The sequence below is a fragment of the Anthonomus grandis genome, chromosome 1, assembly GCF_022605725.1.
Source record: "Anthonomus grandis grandis chromosome 1, icAntGran1.3, whole genome shotgun sequence".
Lineage (NCBI taxonomy): Eukaryota > Metazoa > Arthropoda > Insecta > Coleoptera > Curculionidae > Anthonomus > Anthonomus grandis.
The window spans coordinates 52,813,764-52,835,364 of NC_065546.1; the positions used below are offsets into that span (position 1 = coordinate 52,813,764).

The following is a 21,601-nucleotide window of genomic DNA, read 5'->3' on the forward strand; positions in this document are numbered from 1 at the left end:
TGAGGATGATCATTTAAGTAAAGGTAATGCATTTTTTCACAAAATAGCTATTAAAAAAAAGCGAATTTACACTTTTAGATTATTAAATAAAATTTATCTTTTATTTAACGAATTGACAGCAAAATCTTCTAAAACAAAAGGTTGGGAGTATTTTTTTAACTCGAAAATAATAGAGTTATGAACATTCACTTGTTCAATAAGCAAATAACATTAACTCCACTATTATATGCCTAAAGCTTTTTTGATCGAACTATAACCAATTTATAATTTCAGTTCATGTTACTCTTGTTTAACCGCAATACATTTTCCATTATTCGTGTTGCCTAGTAATGAAAATGCATTTGGTATAGTAGTATTTGAGGCATTACAGCCAGATTGCTTTCTATTACGACACATTCAGCCTAAACGTAACAAAGTTGAAAATATAACTGAGCCACAGGGTTGTACCAGGATAACGAAAGCCGACAACTATTCGACTAGAACCTGCACTGGAGGTGAATTCGAACCTTGGATAGAGACAACATTAGATTCACTGAATATGCGGCAATTTATCAAAGATAACATCTTTATGAAATTTTCCGTAAATGAGAAATTCGTCAGAGATTCTTGAGCTTTTATAAGGGGCATCTTAAGACTTATAGAAGAACTAAAAACTGTTGATACTTAGCGTGCGCTTACATATCACTGCGGCGTAGAAAGCTTAAAAATATTAAAGAGCGACACACTAGAAAGAAGACGTATCGAGCTATCGAGAAAATCGCTTAAGCTAAGCTATTGCTAATCTCTCAGGTTCTCATGAGCAAAAAAAAATTACACAATTTACTTAAAAGGAGGTAAGCACAAAAGAAAATTTTTGGCTTATTATGACTTTAATCTTAAAATCAAAAATATATTAGATAGAAATAATATAAAGAAAGATGTAAACATATTATGCAATTTATCCTATATATTATTCGGTATTTACCTTCCATTTTTTGTGAAATAAATCAATTTAGGTTACGTAATGCAATATTCAGGTAAAATGTAACTTTAGTTTAGTAGATGTAGTATCAAGAGAAATAGATACATTGGATGTGAAAACGAAAACTATATATTTTTTATAAAACACTTAAAAAATTAGGAATTGTTCCAAGCAACTCTGAAGGCAACGAACAAAAGTACAAAATACAAGTAACAGCAAACAATAAATACGAGTATTTGGTTTACTATTTAACAAATTAGCAACTTAACAGTTCTATTTGTATTTATAACTTTTTTTACTGTGTCTTTTGTTAAATTAGGACATATATAAATTTATATATTTAATACTTATTTTAAGTATTATATATAATTATTATTAAAGTTCATATAAAGAGCTTAGAATTTTCAAAAAGAAAAAATCAAAATTAGATAATAGAAAGCGCATAATGTTTATGCAGCCTTAAAAAATTTAAAACAAAAAATAGATTTCAAGAACTATTTTAATTTTGTTATTTTTTTTGCAGATATCCAAGAATTCTATGAACTCACCCTCTTAGATGAAAATAAGTCGGTGCAAGAGAAAACTGCTGAAACAATAAGAATAGCAAACAAGTGGGAATCTAACGATGGACCGATAATACCCGTATATCCTCATAATGATGTAAGTACTTTTTAAAAATCCTTTTTGATTTATTTAAATTTAATGCTTTTCATGTATATTTAAAGCAATTTTATTTTATAATATTCTATTTTAAATATCAGAAAAGTCAAGTAGAAGAATAACACGTATTCAGCGTAAGAAATATATTAATATCTGCGTAGCGCTTTCGGCCGTAGGCCATCATCAGAGCTATAACTTCGTTAAAGGACGACTCTAATAAAACAAACATACAGGAAAACCGAAGATCATCGTTGTGCAAATTCTTATTTTAAAAATAAGATGCGAATATTATTATAAAATTATTACTCCGCTGGTAAAGGTAATTGTTCCGGAGAGCTAAATTTTATCTAGAGGTTCCTCAGGGCTTGATTTTGGTTTCATTTCTTTATTTTTTATCTATACGTCGCAATTAGTAACCCCCTTAAAACACTGCAAGATTGTAACTTATACTGATGATACGCAATTATATTTTTTATTTGGCCCTAATAACTTTATTGAAGAAATGTGCTATATTTGTTTATCAATTACGTATGTTTACATCTCCTGCAAATTTAAATCACAATCTATGTCTTTTTGTTAAAAACTCTAAATCTATATATATAAAAGAGTTTGTCCTGACTGACTGACTCAGCATCGTAGAGCCCAAACTACAATAGCTAGAAACGTGAAATTTTGCCAACGGGTTTCTTTTATAATGTAGGCACCGGATAAGAACGGATTTTTCGAAATTCCACCGATAAGGGGTAAAAAATGGGAAAATTGTTACCCGTGACCTTGGGAAGTAAGGGGGCGTGGCTTCGGAGTTTGAACGAGGACTGCCCGCACCAACGAGTCGCAGGCATCAACTTAAAAAAAAAAATTAACTGCATCAATGTTTTTTTATAATGTAGGCCCCGGATACGAACTTATGTCTTGGTTTTATAATAATTATATTATATTAATCGCGCACCTTGACCTCAAGAAAAACGATGTGGCAATTGTGGGTTGCATGTACTATCAATGAGGCGAGGCTTCGGATTTTATTTTTGTGTATTGTGGGTTGCATTTACTATTATTGGAGGCCTTCTTCGACTTTTCTTTTATTTTCACGCGAGCAACGCCGCGGGCATTCAGCTAGTCATTTATAATTTAATGTAAGCCATGTTTCTGTTGCCACTGCACTCTATCTTCGCTAATCTTAAGGCTAAGTTTGAGATTGGAATTTTCAAAATTTAAAGAGTTCTAAGTATAGTAAGTATTCTTTTATTGGATATATTTTTACTCAATAAGTAATTTATCAATAAATTAATTAGGTCGGCAATAAAAAACAGCTGGTTAATATCAACATTAAAACCGCTATATAAAGACATGCCAAAGTGTTGCCGGGTAACTGTAACAAAAAACAACAAAGTTAAACTTTACGTTTCAATTCTGTGTCCGAATAAGGTTGGGGCTGTGTTACGGGCTGGCAAATTGTGAGATTCAGATTCGTGATGTCTTTTACTTTCATGAAATGGAACTTCAATGGAATTGGAACATTTAATAATTTTCTCTCTGAACTTCTCTAAATTTATTAGCCTTCTAAATTCGTGTAATATATGGTATGATCGCAGAAAATACCAGCCCACACATTCAATTGTTGACGATACTTAGTAGCGGAATTTAAACTTCTGTCCGGATTTTCCCGAGATCAATATCAAACAACAGGTTTGTGTTTGCTTTATAAAAAGGATTCATCTGAAAAAAGAATATTTCGTACAAAATCTTAATTTTCATTTGCTTTTTCTATATATCAAAATTTTATTCTACGCCTCTAGTCTTCGGAAAATATGTTCTTAGTTTTGGAATATTTGAAATATTTGTACCCATGTTCTTTCCACCTACTTTTACCAGTTTTATCGTATATACCCATCTATTTTTATAGTCCTATGCAACACTCCTATTTGATCATGTTGCATCCCTTTCTTCCGATTGTCCTTATTGCTGGACTCTTAATAGAAGGTTCTTGCATTTTAATTAATGACAATCAAAAAAATATATAAGTAATAACATAAGTTTATTAGGTAATAAAAATATATATGAGATATTGTTCAAAATTTAACATTTACATAACCTAAAAGTATATTTATTTTTTACATTTATTTGCGCCTAGTGCAATATTTTACCTAACGCAGAGTTTCAATGAATGAGGTGCTTTTTGCCGTTTTCAGCTGGTAACTTCCCCGACTTAGCCTTTTTGCTGCCACATGAAACTCTTCTACGTCCCACCGATGTTGGTTGTACAGGAATATTTTTTCCCCTGCGGCAACATTTATTGATGTTTTCTTTTACGTTGCTTTTCCTTGCAATTCCTTTATATTTAAAGGCTGTATGAAGACCAGATAGAAAAGATGTTTTGGAAGAAGCAAATTTTTTAATATTACTCAAATATGTTTCTATGGCTGAGCAGAAATTTTCAGGGTCTTCCTCAATATGTTTCATAATAAAATTATAGTGCTCTGTCCACTTTGTTTTCACAATTTCGGTCGAATAAATATTGCGTTTTTCAATACTTGTATCAGACTCCAATAGTTCTGACTCTTTTTAAACTATGTTCTTCCTTACGAATTTCTATACTCACAATTTCATCTTTTTCTTTTTGTAGAGGTAAGAAAATATCTTTATTCGCTTCTTTTCCTGTTGCGACTTTATATAGTTGTAATTTAGTAGCATAGGACAGTGTATTTATTGCGCTTAAAAATTTGTATTTTTCCAAAATGGCACCCTGATGTTTGCAATGTTTACCATTAAAACCAATAGGGCATGTACACATATATGTTTGAAAATCTACAAAATAAGTTACATTAATATTATTTTTGCTTGTCACTGAAAATTCCAACGAATCTATGCTAATAGACTCAACAACCATTGCACCATCAGTCACTCTAGGTAAATACCTACTAGCAACCGTTTTTGAAACTCTATTAAAGAGCAAATCCAATATACGCTGCCGGTAATAATTTTCAAAACTTGTAATAATATAGTCACTTAATTGAGTTAAGTTAAATGCCTTGGCTCTCTCTAAAGGAATGTCTTTTAACAACCTAAACATGATCTCAGTGTAATTGTTTGTATCACTTCCCCTTAACTTTAACTCTCTTCTATATAACAAGCACCAAGTTTCTTGACGAGTCAGCAGGTTACTTATATACTTCTTAGGATTTTCATGGCCGCAATTTTCAAAAAAACAAATGTTTTGCATCATTTAGCTCATTTTCTGTTTTAGAGTGTAAAATGTTCTTAAATAATTTATAATACTGTTGCGCTAAATCCCGTGGTACCCCATTCTTTGCCATTAAAATCCATCTCCAAACTGCTTTTTTTACATGAAATATGCACAATAGTAGTTTGGCTTCTGGCCAGTGTTTCTTTAGTACTTTCCTTTCACCTAAATCGTCATCTGTCAAGATAACTGTCGGACGAATTTTTATAAGCATTATGTCAAGCAGTCCTTTAACTGCTACATAAAAATAAGTCCGTTTTTTGACAATTAGCTAAAACGCATCCATCTGGTAATCCTCCGGCCGCATTTTGTATCACAAAAAAAAATATTTTGTGATCATAAACATCGCAATTACCGGATGCATCAACAAACATTACCTCATTTGTTTGTGGTATCTCTATCGCACGTTGCATAAGCGGTGTACAAATAGCTACAGCATAATTATCTTGTAGGGTTATTATTTTATTACATAGTCCAGTTTTGTCTTTATGCCAAGACAATATGTCCTCTAATTTAAGCAGCATATTAGAACCAGTACGATCACCAAAGTCTTCTTTAAATTTCTTTTTCCACAAATTAGATACATCCGTTTTTGTTGGTATATAGTATCTGTCGTATAATACGTTATCAGACTCTTCCCCCAGTTCTTCCATTTTATCCATACAATAAGTATGGTAAGCTGTGGCTGCAGAATGACCCCTATTAAAAAGATCGAATATCTTTTGTTTGGCCTCTAATCCTAAACGTCTCTCACGAAGCGCTTCAACAACATTCAACCTATGACTATGTGTAGATCTAAATTCTATCAAACAAGGCCATTCTTCTGAAGTCAAAGATGTTTTCACTGATTTAGATATTTTAGAAAATTTCTTTATAGTTATGAAAAGTTTCGCTGGGCAATTAATATTTTTTGATTTTTTTTTTGTTTTGTGCCAGTCGATTTAACTTTGGTAGCTGTATTCAAATGGCATTTATAAATGCGTTTAAAAATATTTCTTGGTGCTGTGGTCGGAACTTTAATTGTTTTCTCGATTGTCCAGGTTTCTCTAGTTACTGTTTCAAGGTTAGATACCCATCTCTATAAGGAAAAAGTTTGAATTACTTCAAAAAATCAAAAAAGAAAAACATATAAGTTGCCACCGAATCTAATTTTAATTTTTAGTATTTTTTTATCAATTAGTCACGTTGAGAACATAAGACCGACGGACAAAAGTTGTTATTTTTTGTTAGTTAAATTAATTTTCAGTACTACCTACATATGTATATAGAATGTTTCATCGGGAACTGCATTGATCGATTATGGGAAAACTATCCTTAAGAAAATTTGGAAAATTTGGCAACGTGGCAGACTAAACATTTACTTCCGGTATAACCGGAAATGTGACAGCTGTCAAATTTTCAAAATTTTCGTTTGGTTAGTTTTCTCATAATCGATCGATGCTGTCCTCGGTGAAACACCCGGTATACCTTTTATGCAATAAAGTGAGTTTTTTCTATTTGTTTAGAAAGATATGTACATACATATCTCAGAGGTTTAATATCCACACAGTTTTAATAATTATTGTTTTTATAATTGAACCTTTAGCATTCAATTCAAGATCTTATATGTATATTAAATTCTAAAAAAATGTATTTGTTATTTTAAAACAGCATGAAAGGGTCATTCCATTCATGTTTTACAAAAATGCCACAATTACAATCGAGTCTTAAAAAAACGAGTGGTGTTTTATAAATCTGTCGAAAAATACTTTAAACAAGCAATATCTAAAATAAAGAAAATTGGTAGTCTTTTCAAATTGTTCATTTTGGCTCAAAATATATAATATCTACTACTTATTGAATGAAAATGACATAGGTCATTGATATGATAAAGCATCAACAAAATTATTTACCCCCTGTGTATGCTGATCTCAAACAAAAGCAGCCTAAGTTTATTCTAAAGTATTCAATGTTCTAAGTCGATATTTATTAACTTTTCTCTTTAAAATCATAAAATCCCTCACAGCATTCCCTTATGTTAGGTTTTTTTTTCCATAAAAATAAACCAATAATAAAAATATACAAACAATGAGGTTATGTAAGTTATGTTACAGTTTTTTTAGTCGTGTTCGTAATATAGATAGAAATATCTTATTACCTCTACATCTTCTTTATTTGCTAGTTTGGAAAGGAACATATTAATTTCTTTAGTTTTTTTATATTCATAATTTTCTGGTAATTCCCGCATTTTGTTCACCTCGAAAGACATACGATGTACCAACAATCAAAATGCTACTTGCAATATTTCTACTATAGCCCTGATTGTATATAGCAGACGTATTAGGCGGATACGTCTCCTATTTAAAAATGATTTTTGGGCAATGCCAAAGGTTTCCGAAGGGATAACGCGTCGCGTGTTTACAAATATGCTTCCGGGACGTGGTGAAGATTATTTAGGAAATTATGCAGAAAAAAAAGAGTGTTTAACACCCTCCAGCTTGGAAACCAAGCAATTTAGACCACACATATAGTGAAATATCGGACACTTATTAAATAACATCCTGTATATATATCCTTTTATACTATAGTTTTTGAGCTTATTGGGTCTCCGATTAAGTATTTAGTTACGATTCATACCGTGACTGCCGCACTGGCTAATTAACGTCAATCTTAATATCTATTAAAAGGCTTTACCTTGTCGTTTGTATGTAAGGTTTAAATATCAATATTTAAAAAAAAAACTGAGATGCTTAAACTAAAATAATATTCAAGAAATGCATAAAATATTCCGGAACGAAATAAAAATTTGATAACCCCTGATAAAACTTTTAAAAGTTTTGGTTTATCTCTAGTTTTATTAAAAATGTTATATACATATTGCGTACCCTTTTTTAAAATGTAAAACCATTTTTTAAAATTTAAAGTGGCAATAAGGAGAGAGTAAATCTAATTTCGCATATTCTAAATACTTAAAGCCCTTTAAAAGGTTTCGCTGCGAAACATGTACATTCACTGAACTTAAATAAACTGAAAGTGCTCTTTTTTCATTAAGTTTTAATTCTAGTTGCTCTCGCTGTACCCAATTATATTTTAAAGACGTGTATTACGTATTTAAATTTAGCTAGACATTGAAAGAAGAAACTGAAAGATTTTTTTGGTAGTTTGGTAGCTGAATTATGGCGGGAAAATCAAATTTTATTTAATAAGAAATCTCATAATTTTATTAATCAGTTTATTTTCTCTTATTATTTAATTGAGGATGTAGTGTTTTTGTTTTATATGTACTTGTATCTGCTTTCTAAGGAAAATTTTAAAAACTAATTACAAATTCTGCAATATAAAATAAACTCTTTGAAAATAAAAAGAACTTATTAAAGTATAACATATATCACCTTAATAGTATGTACATATTTGTTGGTCTATCATAATACTATGATAGACCAACGAAAATTCGAATTGGAGTTGTAATATTAAAAAAAAACCTAATTGGCGGTCATGTCTACATAAAATTAAAAATACGAACGTTTTGATTATTCAGCTCTCTTAGTCTCTATTTTTCTGTCTTATCTCAGCAAACATTGAAAGTGGTATGATAGGAGCATGAATATAAATTAAAAAATAGGGAGTTTATAGAAAATTTATAGACAAATTCGCTAAATGATTCACCAAATTGCAAATGTCGTACCGTAAGTAGGAAACACCAATTTTATATACAGATACATCAATTTTACTAAAATTTGTAAAGTATGTAAGTATTTTTTTTAGGTTTAGGTTCTGAATGCAATAAAGGGTTCTGTTAGTTCTACTCGGTTAATTATTATCTAAAATTCTAAAGAAGCGGAGTTGATTTCGAAAACATCATTGTTAAATCAATAAACTAAATAATTACATCAATTTGACCAAACTTTTAAAATGTTTATCTTCCCACTATATTCCTCACTTTATTTTCAATTCTTTCCGTTTCTTTGGCCCCATTGGGAATCAAGTTCTAAGATGGTAAAAGTTTAATGAAACCGGTTTCATTAAGAAAGTACGTGAATCTAAAACTTTTAACTGCCAATCGTAAAATTCAATGTAAAATCCTGTTTTGTAATGAAAATAAGTATGCTGATTTAAGGATTTGAATTTAGATGTAAATTTATTGCTTATTTAGTACAATTACATTTACTAAGACAGGTTTTTAAAGCTTTTAAGGGTACTTACTTAAGTTTTAAAGAATACTTTTGTTCTTTAGTCATTAGCGAAGGAGTTTAATTAATTTTAACAATTAACTTTTTTCTATATACAGAGTGTTCCATTGATCGTAAATAAAAAACGTAAAAAAAAAGTTCATATGAACATGCTTCCTCAGGGAGATCTCTAGATCTCTTTGAAGATAACGTTTAAAAAACTATGGTTTTCGTTTTATAGCTTCGGAACTACTTTAGCTACAGCAACCAATTTTAAGACATAAATTATTGTTAGTACATATATCCTTTTCAACCTATTAAATAAAAATTATTTTAGCCAAGGGCGTGGAAACCAGGGGGATATTTGGTAAATTTAACCTTATTTCTCCATAACTTGTATTTATATATAGGTTAAGTTTACCCATACCACTCTCGTGAACCAGATGGAAGCAATTTTAATCCACTCTAAATTGATGAACCCATCATGTAATATAGACATATTATAATCTGCTGAACGATGTGTGTGGCCGTAATATTCCTTTATTCAAGGCGTCTAGATTTGGAAAACCCAACTGTAATGGCTGCAGACGAGTTAAAATCACACTGGTGAACCATGGGGATGTCGGATTCCTACTGAAGAGCAGGAGTAAGTTCTTAGGAAGAAAGATATACATTGAGTCTGATCTTACCCCAGCTCAGTTGGAACACCTAAATAAAGTCAAGGAAGAACTAAGGCTGCCCAGGGACCGTGGTGAAGATTACCTCTTTATCAAGTATAGCAATGGTATTTCCTTAATAGCGGCAAAAAACCAAAAGGACATTCACCTCCTCCTCCTCCCACTTCTTAAAAAATCTAGTTTCTTGCTATTACCAGAATACCCGCGGCCTGCGCTTAAGACCAATACCTTCTTTAGTGCTGCGTCTACTTCTGGCTATGATATTATCTCCATCACAGAAACTTGGCTCCAAAATGATATACTTGATGGTGAAATCCTTCCTAACTCATACGTAATGTACCGTTCTGACAGAAGAACTGACCCTGTTGCTGCTTCAAGGGGTGGTGGTGTTCTACTGGGGATTCTGAAGCACCTCTCCTCGGAAGCCCTCGACCTCTCTGCGATCAGCCAAGAAATACCGGAAATTGATCTGGTAGGATGTAGAGTTAAATTTAATCATTTCATACTGTATATTTTTGTATTGTACGTTTCTCCTTCCATCGACTCCGTGCAATTAGAACGCTTTCTTGAAGCCTTTTCCATGGTTAATATAATCTATTCTGAACAAGTGATTATCCTGGAAGACTTTAATGTCCCCACTTATATTGAATACTCAGTATCTCCCAATAGTAAACGTCAACTTCTAAGTAATTTTTTTGATTTCCTGAACTATAAGCAATTCAATAACGTGGTAAATAACAATCTTCGCTGTTTGGATTTAATCTTTGCAAGCTTCGATATCTCTGTACTTAACAGCGGTGCATCTCTTGTCCCGGAGGACACCTACCATTCTTCTCTGTCATTTAAATTCCATGCAGGCCTTACCTCTCTTAATAACCTACCCCTTAATAAAGCTGAAATAAAGGAATTTAATTTTAGAAAGGCTAACTTTCCGCTTTTGTATCAGCTGCTGCTAGATACTGATTGGTCGCCTGTCACGGTGCAGCAGGACGTCTCCTCTGCATGTGATGTTTTTTATAATATACTGAACAACACTTTCGCTAGAGCGGTACCCTTTAAGGTAAAACGTGAAAGACGTTTCCCTCCCTGGTTTTCAGGGGACATAATTCGTAATATATATAAAAAGGAAAGAGCATTTTGTGATTTAAGATTTCTAAGTCTAATCATCATCTAGAGATATTCAGATCTTTGCGCAAGACAATTAAGGCTCTAACTGCACAAGTCTACAAAACGTACATCCATAGTATTGAGAACAAAATAACCTCCGATCCGAGAGTCTTTTATTCGAAACAAACGTAATCAGTCTCAAATCCCCGGCTCAATGAAGCTTTCTAACCAATCATACAATACGCCTGACAGCATTAAGTCCGCTTTTGGAGATTATTTCAGGATTGTATATACGAACTCACTTCCCAGCGATCATCCTGTCGTCTCTGAACCTCCCTTAACTTGCATAGAGGTCGTCGCGCTCGCGGCTACCGACATTATAACGGCGAGCAAGTGTCTCAAAAGCAAAATGACCTCTGGCCCAGATCTAATTCCTAGTTTTTTAACTAAGGATTGCTCTGTTGCATTTACAGACCCTCTGCTCCACATTTTTAATCTGATCCTTAACACTGATATTTTTCCCAATATCTGACACTTAATGATTAATTAATGATATTAATTCTTGATTCTTATCCTAATTTAGTGTTGATTCTTTATTATTTATTTTCTCAAACTCACTACTTTTTTTATTATATAGCAATTCTTTTGTAGTTTAGTTACATGGATCTAATACAGTTCATGCATTCATACTTGTACATTTATATATTTAATTGATTTTACTGTGAATGACGGAATTATAGCTTATTATTATTATTACTATTATTTTTATTATAATTTTTTAAAAACTATTTTAAGAGAAATAATTAGAATATTATATTTGAGTAGAATAATTTAATGTTTATTGGTAGAGTTTTTATTTCCTATGGATTTCTAGTGATAACTGAACAATGAACACTAAAGGTAAAAGATAAATCCGTTACTTAAGAATCGAATAAACATCCTTAAAATAGAGATTAAACCTTAGACTAATACTTATACTAGTTACAAGTTACAATCCAAGTTTATTACCAGGAGGTCTAAGGTTAACCTAAAGGAGACCTTTAGACTTCTATTTCTAAGTCTCTGTTATAAAGCGAAAACTGACAAAAATAACTATCAACTTCATAGTACTAAATCTGTCATGAGAGTAAGACACAACGGCAAAAATTGGTGCGCATATTACAAAAACAACATTTTAAGAGAAAAACAAAGTAAGATTAAATACATTATATAACTAATTGTTTTATGTCAAGATACGGTTTTAAAATCGGTAAGTAAAGTAACTTTAAAGGTGACGTTCGACTCGATTTTATAGAATATATTTACGTAATCAAAGAGATGTTTAATAACCCTCATTGCCTGAATATTCAAAGACCTTACGTTTCTACCCACAGAAGATTTCTTAACTAACCCACCTTTCAACTTATTTGATATGAAAATTTCCCTACTAACGTCCAATTTTTTTCTTGCGCTGACTAAAAATGACTTAATACAAAGTTTATAATAGTTTCCTGCCTTTTAGATTGCTTTTTTACTTATAATAAATTAATTTGGTATTTTATTTTAATAGCTATTTTTTTGTTAAAATATAGAATGTTAGAATATTAATTAAAATATTGTTTTGTCATTTTGTATACTAAAATCCATATATACAGTTCAATATATAAAAATGCGACCAATTTCAGAGGGTGTTAGCTGCATAAAAAATCATGATTTACCTAAATAATAATTACAAAATGTTTGCCATATAAACGTATGTCCTCAAATGCTTCATTTACCGATGTATTAAAACTGCTTGCTTGTTCTAAGATTGAATAAAATTTGTTAGGTTTTGAGTGGTAATTATCCGCCTGAAAATTGAAAATATAGATGCCCGTTTGGATATTTTAGTTTTTATATGAAAATTACCCTTATATGAAGAAAAAGCAGCAGATATTTTTTATAATAACTTAAACGAGATATTAAAAAAAAGAAGTAATGTTAAATAATTTAGTTATGTAACATTTTTTTCTTTGAACAAATTAGACCATTCCCCGTACTAGTTCTATCGATTGCAAAGCAATAAGTAGAAAATTTTGAATACCTCGTATTTTGGAAAACAAATCATTTTATATCAGTATAAAAAGCTGTCACTATTTTTTCATGCACAGTTACCCCCTAAAGTTTATCACACTTATTTACTAATATTCTGTAGAAAAAAAAGCTTTATGAAAAACAAAATAAAATGTCATTTTGCTAAGTTAGTAAAAAAAACACAATCGTCCATTAATTGTGCTTTAAAATTGGCACACAGTAAACGATTTACTTACTTGATTTTTATTATTAAACTTTGCGCAATTTTACAGTTTATATGTTTGTGACTAATCAATAAATTAAATAAAAAGTTTTGAGATGGATTAAATTCTTTGTTTCAACATGTAGTTTTGAATGCAAATCAATATCTAAATGCAATCCCAAATGTTTAAGGACCATTGAATAAGCTCTTTGTTTTTACCATTTACTATCGTTTAACTAGATTTATAACTAGATTAGCGCTTTTGAAAATAGAATCAAATTATTTAAATATTCTTTTTAATTTTCTCCTGTATCAAAGTCAAGAGGAATAAACAGTAGTTAAGAAAAAATTGACAATCTTAAGATGTCTGTATCATATGATATCATATAATCATTATTTAATTAATATTTTGCAAATAAAATAAGTATGTTTTTACTTTAAGCGATCATTTTTTGCAATATTATTTTTATAAAAATGAATAAAGATCAACGAAAATATAAACATGTTACTTTTTTAGCGATCCAAACAAATTTGGCTTTAACTAAAAAAAACTGTATATTCAAATTTCATGATTTTTTGATTACTCCACACAAACACTATTGCGGGAAAATACCATATTTCGGCTGACGAGTCCGAACTGCTGATGGTTGCATGACGGAATATGTGTTATTTATTTTTGTGTATCCAATAACATTAATATGATTCGTATATTAAACACCCAGAATAATTAATATATACTAGCCTTTTATTTTATGAAATTTGGATATTTACTTATTGCCAAAGTTATTTGTACCCAAAGAAGAATTACATAAATTTAGCTTATACAGGGTAACTTTAAAAAAGCTCATTAAATATTTCTTAGTAAGCCTAGTCAAGTAAATTTAAGTTGCTTACTTTGATCACTCGACGGCACTGAAGTGATAATCTTTAAGTAGTTTTTTTTTTAAGTTTCATCGCCGAGGGCATAACTTTGTACTAAGATAAGTTTGCTTATCTGGGTCAATGTTGGCCTAAAAAAATATGTAATTAACTTTTTTAAAGGCCTTTTAGGGACTGGATTTCTTGGTATGACCTGTTGAAAATTTTTAAAATGTAAAAGTCCCTTAGTAAAATCGAGTCTTTTCAAGAGAGAGAACTTTTTTTGTCGAAAATATGTGGGTATATATGTGAACTTTGCACTCAAACTGTGTAGAAATATACTCACTGACATAAGAAGTTTACACTCAGAAGGAATAATTTCTTCAACTTTTTCGGAATTCGAGATTTCGTCAACATACTGACTAAATTTAAAGCACGCTTTGGGAACAACGATAACAAATTATCTCAATTTTTGTTTCATATTCTTAAAATTGTATTTCTTAGTTTTTGTGAAGAAAGCATTTTCTGAGAGCTGATTATTACAGATATATTTAGTTGTTGCTATTCCGTTAACTACACTGAGAAAAACAGGTTAGCTAAACATGTTAGTTGACATTTTTTAGTTGCTATTACTTATTAAATTTGTCGCTTTAATTTTTGTGTCTCTATTATTCCAGGTATTTTAAATTAGTTGGACCTTGCAAGCTACTGCAACTAACTTTATCAGCTCCAAAATCGACTATTTTTTGTAATAACGTATCTTACTACAAATTTATTTGTGATAACCTGGTTCAAACTACTAATATTTGTTAGTTCATCCTTCGTAAGCTTTCGGACCCAAGATTTTAGGAAATAATACTTATTGCACGTAGTGCCTCGGCCCCGAAGTTTACCGAATCCTCAGTTTGTCGGATCACTTTCAGTCTCATCATGGTCATTACATCATTAGTCTCTAATGCTATTTGGTGCGGTTTTTTGTCACCCTATATATGATCTCGTATTCTGCGCATATTCGTTTATAGTGAATATAAGAAATCACCTGTACGTAAATGGACAATAATAGTTACAAAGTCCAGATAATAAGTTGGTGCCTAGAAACTTATTTAGATGCGTTTGAAGGTAAGTACCTATGATTTTTCAAATATAGCATTACTTTTATTGCTTTTCATTTTTAAATAGTGTTTATGTAGGGTGACTGGCTATTGGCATCTCAACAGAGAGGAGGAGGCAAGAGTGAGGTGTTACCTATGTTTTTAGTTACTTTTTAGATGAATAGGATTTTATTTATATTTAAGTTAGGTAGGTGAAATATTGTTTTTTTCTTTGTAAATGTTTTTTTTATTAATTTTTAGTTAAAAGGGCATTTTTGTATTTAATTTTCGAATAAATGTTTTTTTAATAATCATCTTAGTCTAGTACTTTTTCATCTATTTTTTTTTGTATAACAATAAATACTTTTTGTTATGATATGATTGAAAAAATCTAGTATTTTGGATAAGACGAGTCTAAACGAAGCAAGCAAAATGTCTTCAAACGTGTGCATACATTTTGTGCCCTGCATGATATGAAGGAAAGACGCTCACGAATTTGTGGACTTAAATCTGTTCATCATGAAGTGCACAAAATATTTACAAATGCTTAAAGACATTTTGCTTGGCTCGCAATTTGCACTAGACTTCAACGAAGATTATTAGTTGGCATTACTAAAATTATAATTTGTCACAAACAAAATAATTGATTATCATAACAAAAAATATTTCTTTGACTAAAATTGTTTTGTTAGAACAAAAACAGTTTGTTATCATGTCACAAGTTTATTGGTTATTGTGACCAAAATTATTGGTGGTCATACAAAAGTTATTAGTTGTCATAACAAAAATTATTAGTTGCTGATGCAAAGAATAATATTAAAACAAACCAGAAATGCTAGTTGTGGAAACTGAGTTTATTAGTTTCACTGAAGAAGAACTACAGTTTCTGTAACCATTGTTTTTGCTTTATGATACCTTAAGCACTTAGTTCTATTAACAACAAACTTAAAATTTTCAATAAAATTTGTGGGTACTGCAACAATGTTCTTTATTTCAAATAATCAAAAAATTTAAATACCTAGACCATAGGAGGAGTTCTAAAAAATCTACCAGAGTTTTAGTTGCTGAAACAATAGAAACCTCCTGTTCCTCGTACTATTTTACACCTAATTTGTTGATCTGCCCTCTATGCTATCCACACTTTCGGGCTACTATTACTAAGTTTTTTGTTATGGCAGCCTTTTTTTTCTCAGTGTAGTGTCTCTAAATTCGAAGATGCCAAAATTATCCCCATGTTAGCGATTTTGATAGTTTGTCTTATCACGAAATTGGCCGTCGAGTTAATTGTACTGCTACGACAATAATTCTAGTGTGTCTGGTCAACTGTCCGGAAGCGTATCACAGAGTATAAAATACGCGCTTCAGACAACTTTCTCTACAAAACCGTTTTGCTACTACACATCAAATCGCTCACCAATGGTCTGGAAAAGATGGTAGACCTGTTACAATGCGTACGTACACTCTATCGTCGCATTCTAGCCTTTGGACTTTTTTGATACCGTCCACGGTAAGCGCGTCCTCTGCCTGCAGATCACTGACGTTATAACGTTTGAATTGGACCAAAGATCGGCAAGGAAACAGAATCGTACAAATTCATCTTGAGCGACAAATCGCGATTCTATCTAGGTATGCATGATGGCCGTAGAAGCGTAAGAAGCTTCAATCGAGAACTGCGTGACATTGGATTTGCTGTTGAAAGGGATATACACAGAACTGTTGAAGTAATTGTCTATGGCGTCAGATCACCCCTTCTTTGCCTTTGTTCGAGGCAACATGATTAACACATTATTAATTTTTTTCTTATTACTTATCTATAAAAATTTGTGCTTATCTTATCTGTTACTAAGTTGAAGAAATTATTACTTCTAGGTGCAACACTTCTTATGTCAATGAGTATATGAAACAAGTAAATCTTAAAATTAATCTAGGTTACAAATATCTTCTACGATTTTTATTTTATGTCAATATTACTCAATGCCTGTGATCTTATCATGGTGACCTTGAACTGTTACGTTTGGTTGTGATGTAATCGCAAATTCAGAAATCCCAATTCAATATAAATTTATTCAGTTAGCCACCGCCTTTATATCTAATGTAATTTTTACTTAATCATTGATGGACAAAATAGGCCTACTGAAGTTCACAATTCAGAATATTTATTTAAATAAATTCAGTTGAGGATTACAAAGTAAATCTTAAAGACCGGATGGTCGTTCCCTAAGTAACAATTTACAGTCACCTAAGTTGCGATTACTCTTATTTTCACTAGTTGCAAAATTGTGTTGGTTTTGCAACGACGTTTATTTTCGACCAAACTTCGATGTACTGCACCTGTATCGCAACTGTTGTAAACTCTGCTATTTTTACAACGTATTTTTTTATTATAGATGGTAGCAGTAGTTGTTTACATTTAAAACAACGACGTGCAGACGTGTAGAATTTTTTGAATCAAAAACCCAGTAAGAACAACGTTACCTCATCGTTAGCGAATGGGTATTACATTGCCTAATCGTCTGTGTTAAGCATTTTTCGCTGTAGAGGGATCTTTTTGACATGGTAAGAAGAAGATGAAAAACAACGATAGAGAGAATAAGAAGAAGAAAAAATATACAATTCAACATAACCTACTTAATCTATATTTTTATTTTTATAATTAATTTTTTCTTGGAATTATATTAAAGTTTCTGTTTATTAAAGTTTGTAAAAAAACGGGCTGCATACGCGCAACAAACTGCAAACAATAATTGAAATATTAAAATTTTAGTTAGGTCCATCCGTTCTTCTTCTTGATTCAGGCCAACCAGGGACAACGACAGCGGGTTTCTTATGTAACCAATAAAAATAATTACTAGTTTTTTTTTTCGAAATCCGCTATAAAATCAGGGCGCGAGTGTTATTTATGGCTAAAATAACATCTTTTCACAGTAACCTATGTTCTGTTTATAAATAAAGTGCTTGTAAATCTTTCAAAACGGGTATTTTTCCCGTATAATTCACTATATTAAACTAAATACAAAACAAATATTAATCTGATTTTGAACAGTCCTTGTTCAAAAGATGGATTAAAAAGGTTGAATTTTTGGAGTAGCTGCCTACTGGAGTTATCTCTTAGTTTATTATTAAAAAAGTAATTAATTTTTCTGTCGTTATCAGTAACTCTAAAAACGTTGCAAAAGCGTTACTGCGTCACTGCGTAACGTTGGGACAACCAAAAAAAATCTCTTTCAAATTGATGCAAAACCGGGTTGTCTCTACGGTTAAAACAACGTAACAATGCAACGTTGCGTTGCAATTTGCAACGTTGTCGCGTCGAAAACTTGCTAATTGGATCTTGTACCCCAAAAGTTTACCAGTTAATCTGAATTTAAATTAAACAAAGCCTAACCAGAAAGCTTCCAATATTAATGAGCGCCACCGGATTTTTAGTCAAAAGGGCGTTATTGAAACATTTATTAAAAGGACAAAATTAGTAGCCAATTTTAGTAACCAAAATTAGGTATTTAACGGTATCGGCTCCTCTTATAATGTGTTTCAATCCGGACAGAGGCAGTATGTAAAAGTCAGTACAATAGTTAACGCAGTGGTGAGAATCCAAAAGAGTCTACAGTTCAACTTAACCACTAGTCAAATGAATTACATCAGGTCTCTATGTCCAAATCCGAGAAGACAAAAACATTAACCAAAGGGCAAACCGCAGTTCAGAATAATTTCAACAAAACCAAGAAATTAAACCAAATAAAAAAACGAAAAAATTACAAACAAGAGTACCACTATATCGAAATTTCAAATGTAATTGAAGCAGTGAACAATGAACGAACTGATCCAACGAACTGAAAACAAACTAGAATCTATAATCTTTTTCATTGCCAAAACCCATTTTCATACATTGAATGCTCAAGTAAATAAAAGGCAAATGACAAAACAAACATCAAATCGGATGAACTCATGACAGAAAAATGACAAACGACGTAACGGCGGCGTACAAAATCGGTCTTAGAATGAAACAAGACATCGCATCAGTAAACTGTTACTTCGACCGTCAATCCAAAAATAAGCATGGTCATTGCTTATTTTTGGCATTGGCTGTTTATTATACATAACAATTAACAAATCATTTTGTGGAAAACCAGTAGAACCACGGTTCCATACGGAAAACAGGAAGGAATTCGCTTTACTTATAAGGAAATAAAAAACCGCAGCCCCCCAATTGAAGTTTTATCCATGGTAATTTTCCTTATTCTTAAAGTACCATATTTTCAGCTAGTTTTTAAGGATTCCTGAGAATATTATAAATATGCCTCCTGGAATAAAATTAAAACTTATGGAATATTAAAATAATTATTGATTATCTAATATGAAATAATTTTTGATTTTACTTCATGCCTTAAGGATGATTTTTGAAGCGAATATATACCTTCGTCGGGCAGTGAGAGTGAAGATCCTGAAATATATCAGATATCTGATGAAGTGCAAGATCTATTAAATATACCAGAAGATAATGAGGTGCAAGAGAACGAAAGCTTGATAGAAGGCAGAGTGTTGGATCAAAAAGAGTTGGAAATAATTTGGACGAAAAATGAGTTTAATCCCCACATACATGAATTTAATCTGACCAATGCTGGGCTACAAGATCCAAATCTGACTGAAAAGTCATTAGAAATTGACTATTTTCTAAGCTTATTTACAGAAGAAATCGCAGAAGTCATTGTACAAGAAACGAATAAATATGCAAGACAACAAAAAGCCGAAAACTGGAAGGATATAGAAATTTCTGATTTATATGTTTTTCTAGCTCTAACGCTACTTATGCCAAGGAATAAAAAATTAGAATTAAAGGAGTATTGGTCCAAAGATATTTTACTTCACTCTCCTATATTTGCCCAACAAATGTCCAGGGATAGATATTTTATGATTCAACGCTATATACATTTTTCTGACAACGAAGTTGCACCAGAAAATAATCGCCTGTATAAAGTAGAAAACATATTAAACATGTTGAAACAAAAATTCCAGACATAGTTTCATCCATTTCAAAATATAGTAATAGAAGAAAGTGTGGTCCTCTTCAAAGGGCGATTAAGCTTTAAGCAGTATATCAAGACAAAAAGACATCGTTTTAGGATCAAATTGTATGTTCTTTGTGATTGTGAAACTGATATAGTTCTAGACTTTATAGTGTATATGGGTAAAGAAACAAATATAAACACTCAAGAAACACATAATATCTGCAATTATAGCCTTGGTAGTACTAGCAATGTTGTTGTCAAACTTTTGGATTCTTATCTGAAGGGACATTCCTTGTATACTGACAATTTCTATACAAGTCCCGTTTTGTCTACTTTCCTCTATGAAAATAAGACGGAACTTCTAATTCTTGTGGAACAGTTCGGCAAAATAGGAAACATATGCCCGCATTTAAGCGGAAATTGAAAAAGGGTGAAACGGAATGGAGAACTAGTGAGCACTTGTTGGCTTTAAAGTGGAAAGATCATCGGGATGTTGTTATGTTAACGACAATGCACGAGAACAAAATAGTTACACTGCCACAGATTGACAGGAGTACCAATGAAAATTAAAAAAAAAACCTTTATATGTAATACAGTACAATCATCACATGGGAGCAATTGACAGATGCTTATAAGTTTAGTGGATTGTACCAGAAAAAGCATTAAATGGTACAAAAAGTTGTTTTTTTACGTCATTGATGTATGTCTTCTTAATGCCCATGCAATGCTTTCAGTTCGGTGCGAGAAGAAAATTCCTTTGTCCAAATTTCATCTGGCAGTTATTCGACAATTACTTGAAAGGTATTTATATTTAACTTTGACGGTCTTGGTATGAGTTTTTAAGTTATTTTTTTATTCCAGATATCCATCAAAACTTCAGAGACCCAGTACTTATGATCTTGGAAATGCTAGGTTGATGCAGCGTCATTTTCCCGAAGAGGTGCCCTGTAAAGAAAACAACAAATATGCCGTTAGAAGATGTTGGGTTTGTTCTCACAGTAGCAAGAGTGAAAAGAAAAGAAAGGAAACGCGAGTTATGTGCGTTCCGTGTAATGTTGGACTGTGCATTTTTCCTTGTTTCAAAATCTACCATGAGCAAGCCCATTTTTAAATTTTGTTTTGTTAAAATAAATTTAGCAGTTACGTTTTTACTATATTTTACTTACTTTAATAACACTTCCATGTATTTTCAGTGAATATGTAACATTTTTTGAATAAATAAATATTTAAAAATGTCTCAAAAAAAACTTTATCCCACTAAAAATGAGTTGATGTATATGACGTGTATACACGACAGTCGGCCACAAGGCACTGCAAAAACTCCCGTCTGTGGGGTAAGTCGAGCCGAAAAGGTGGCCGTCTTGAAAGGGTTAATATTCCAAGCATTTTAAATATTACTCATTTTTCAATTTATTCAAATTCGAATGAATGGAGTAATTAAAAAAAGATTCTAAAAGTCCGGAATAAAACCAAAAACAATTTCAAAGAATCACTTTCAAAGCCTAAAAAGCAACAAAACCCTCTAAACCCTCAACGACAGAAAATGGCTGGAAATCTTGTATTATTAATTTTAATAGAATATCATCAATTGGTTTATT

At 31.5% G+C, this 21,601-nt stretch overlaps 1 protein-coding gene across 8 annotated transcripts in view; it reads left to right on the forward strand.

Annotated features, from left to right (window-relative positions):
* LOC126733620 (disks large 1 tumor suppressor protein) overlaps positions 1-21,601 on the forward strand; it is an 825,690-nt gene that overhangs the window by 484,138 nt on the left and 319,951 nt on the right. For 7 of the 8 annotated variants that reach the window (XM_050437042.1, XM_050437028.1, XM_050437022.1 and 4 more), the window contains one exon: positions 1,485-1,623. In XM_050437042.1, coding sequence (XP_050292999.1) covers positions 1,485-1,623 — 139 coding nt within the window. The remainder of the gene's footprint in view (positions 1-1,484; positions 1,624-21,601) is intronic. The other variant, XM_050437015.1, reaches the window with a different exon arrangement.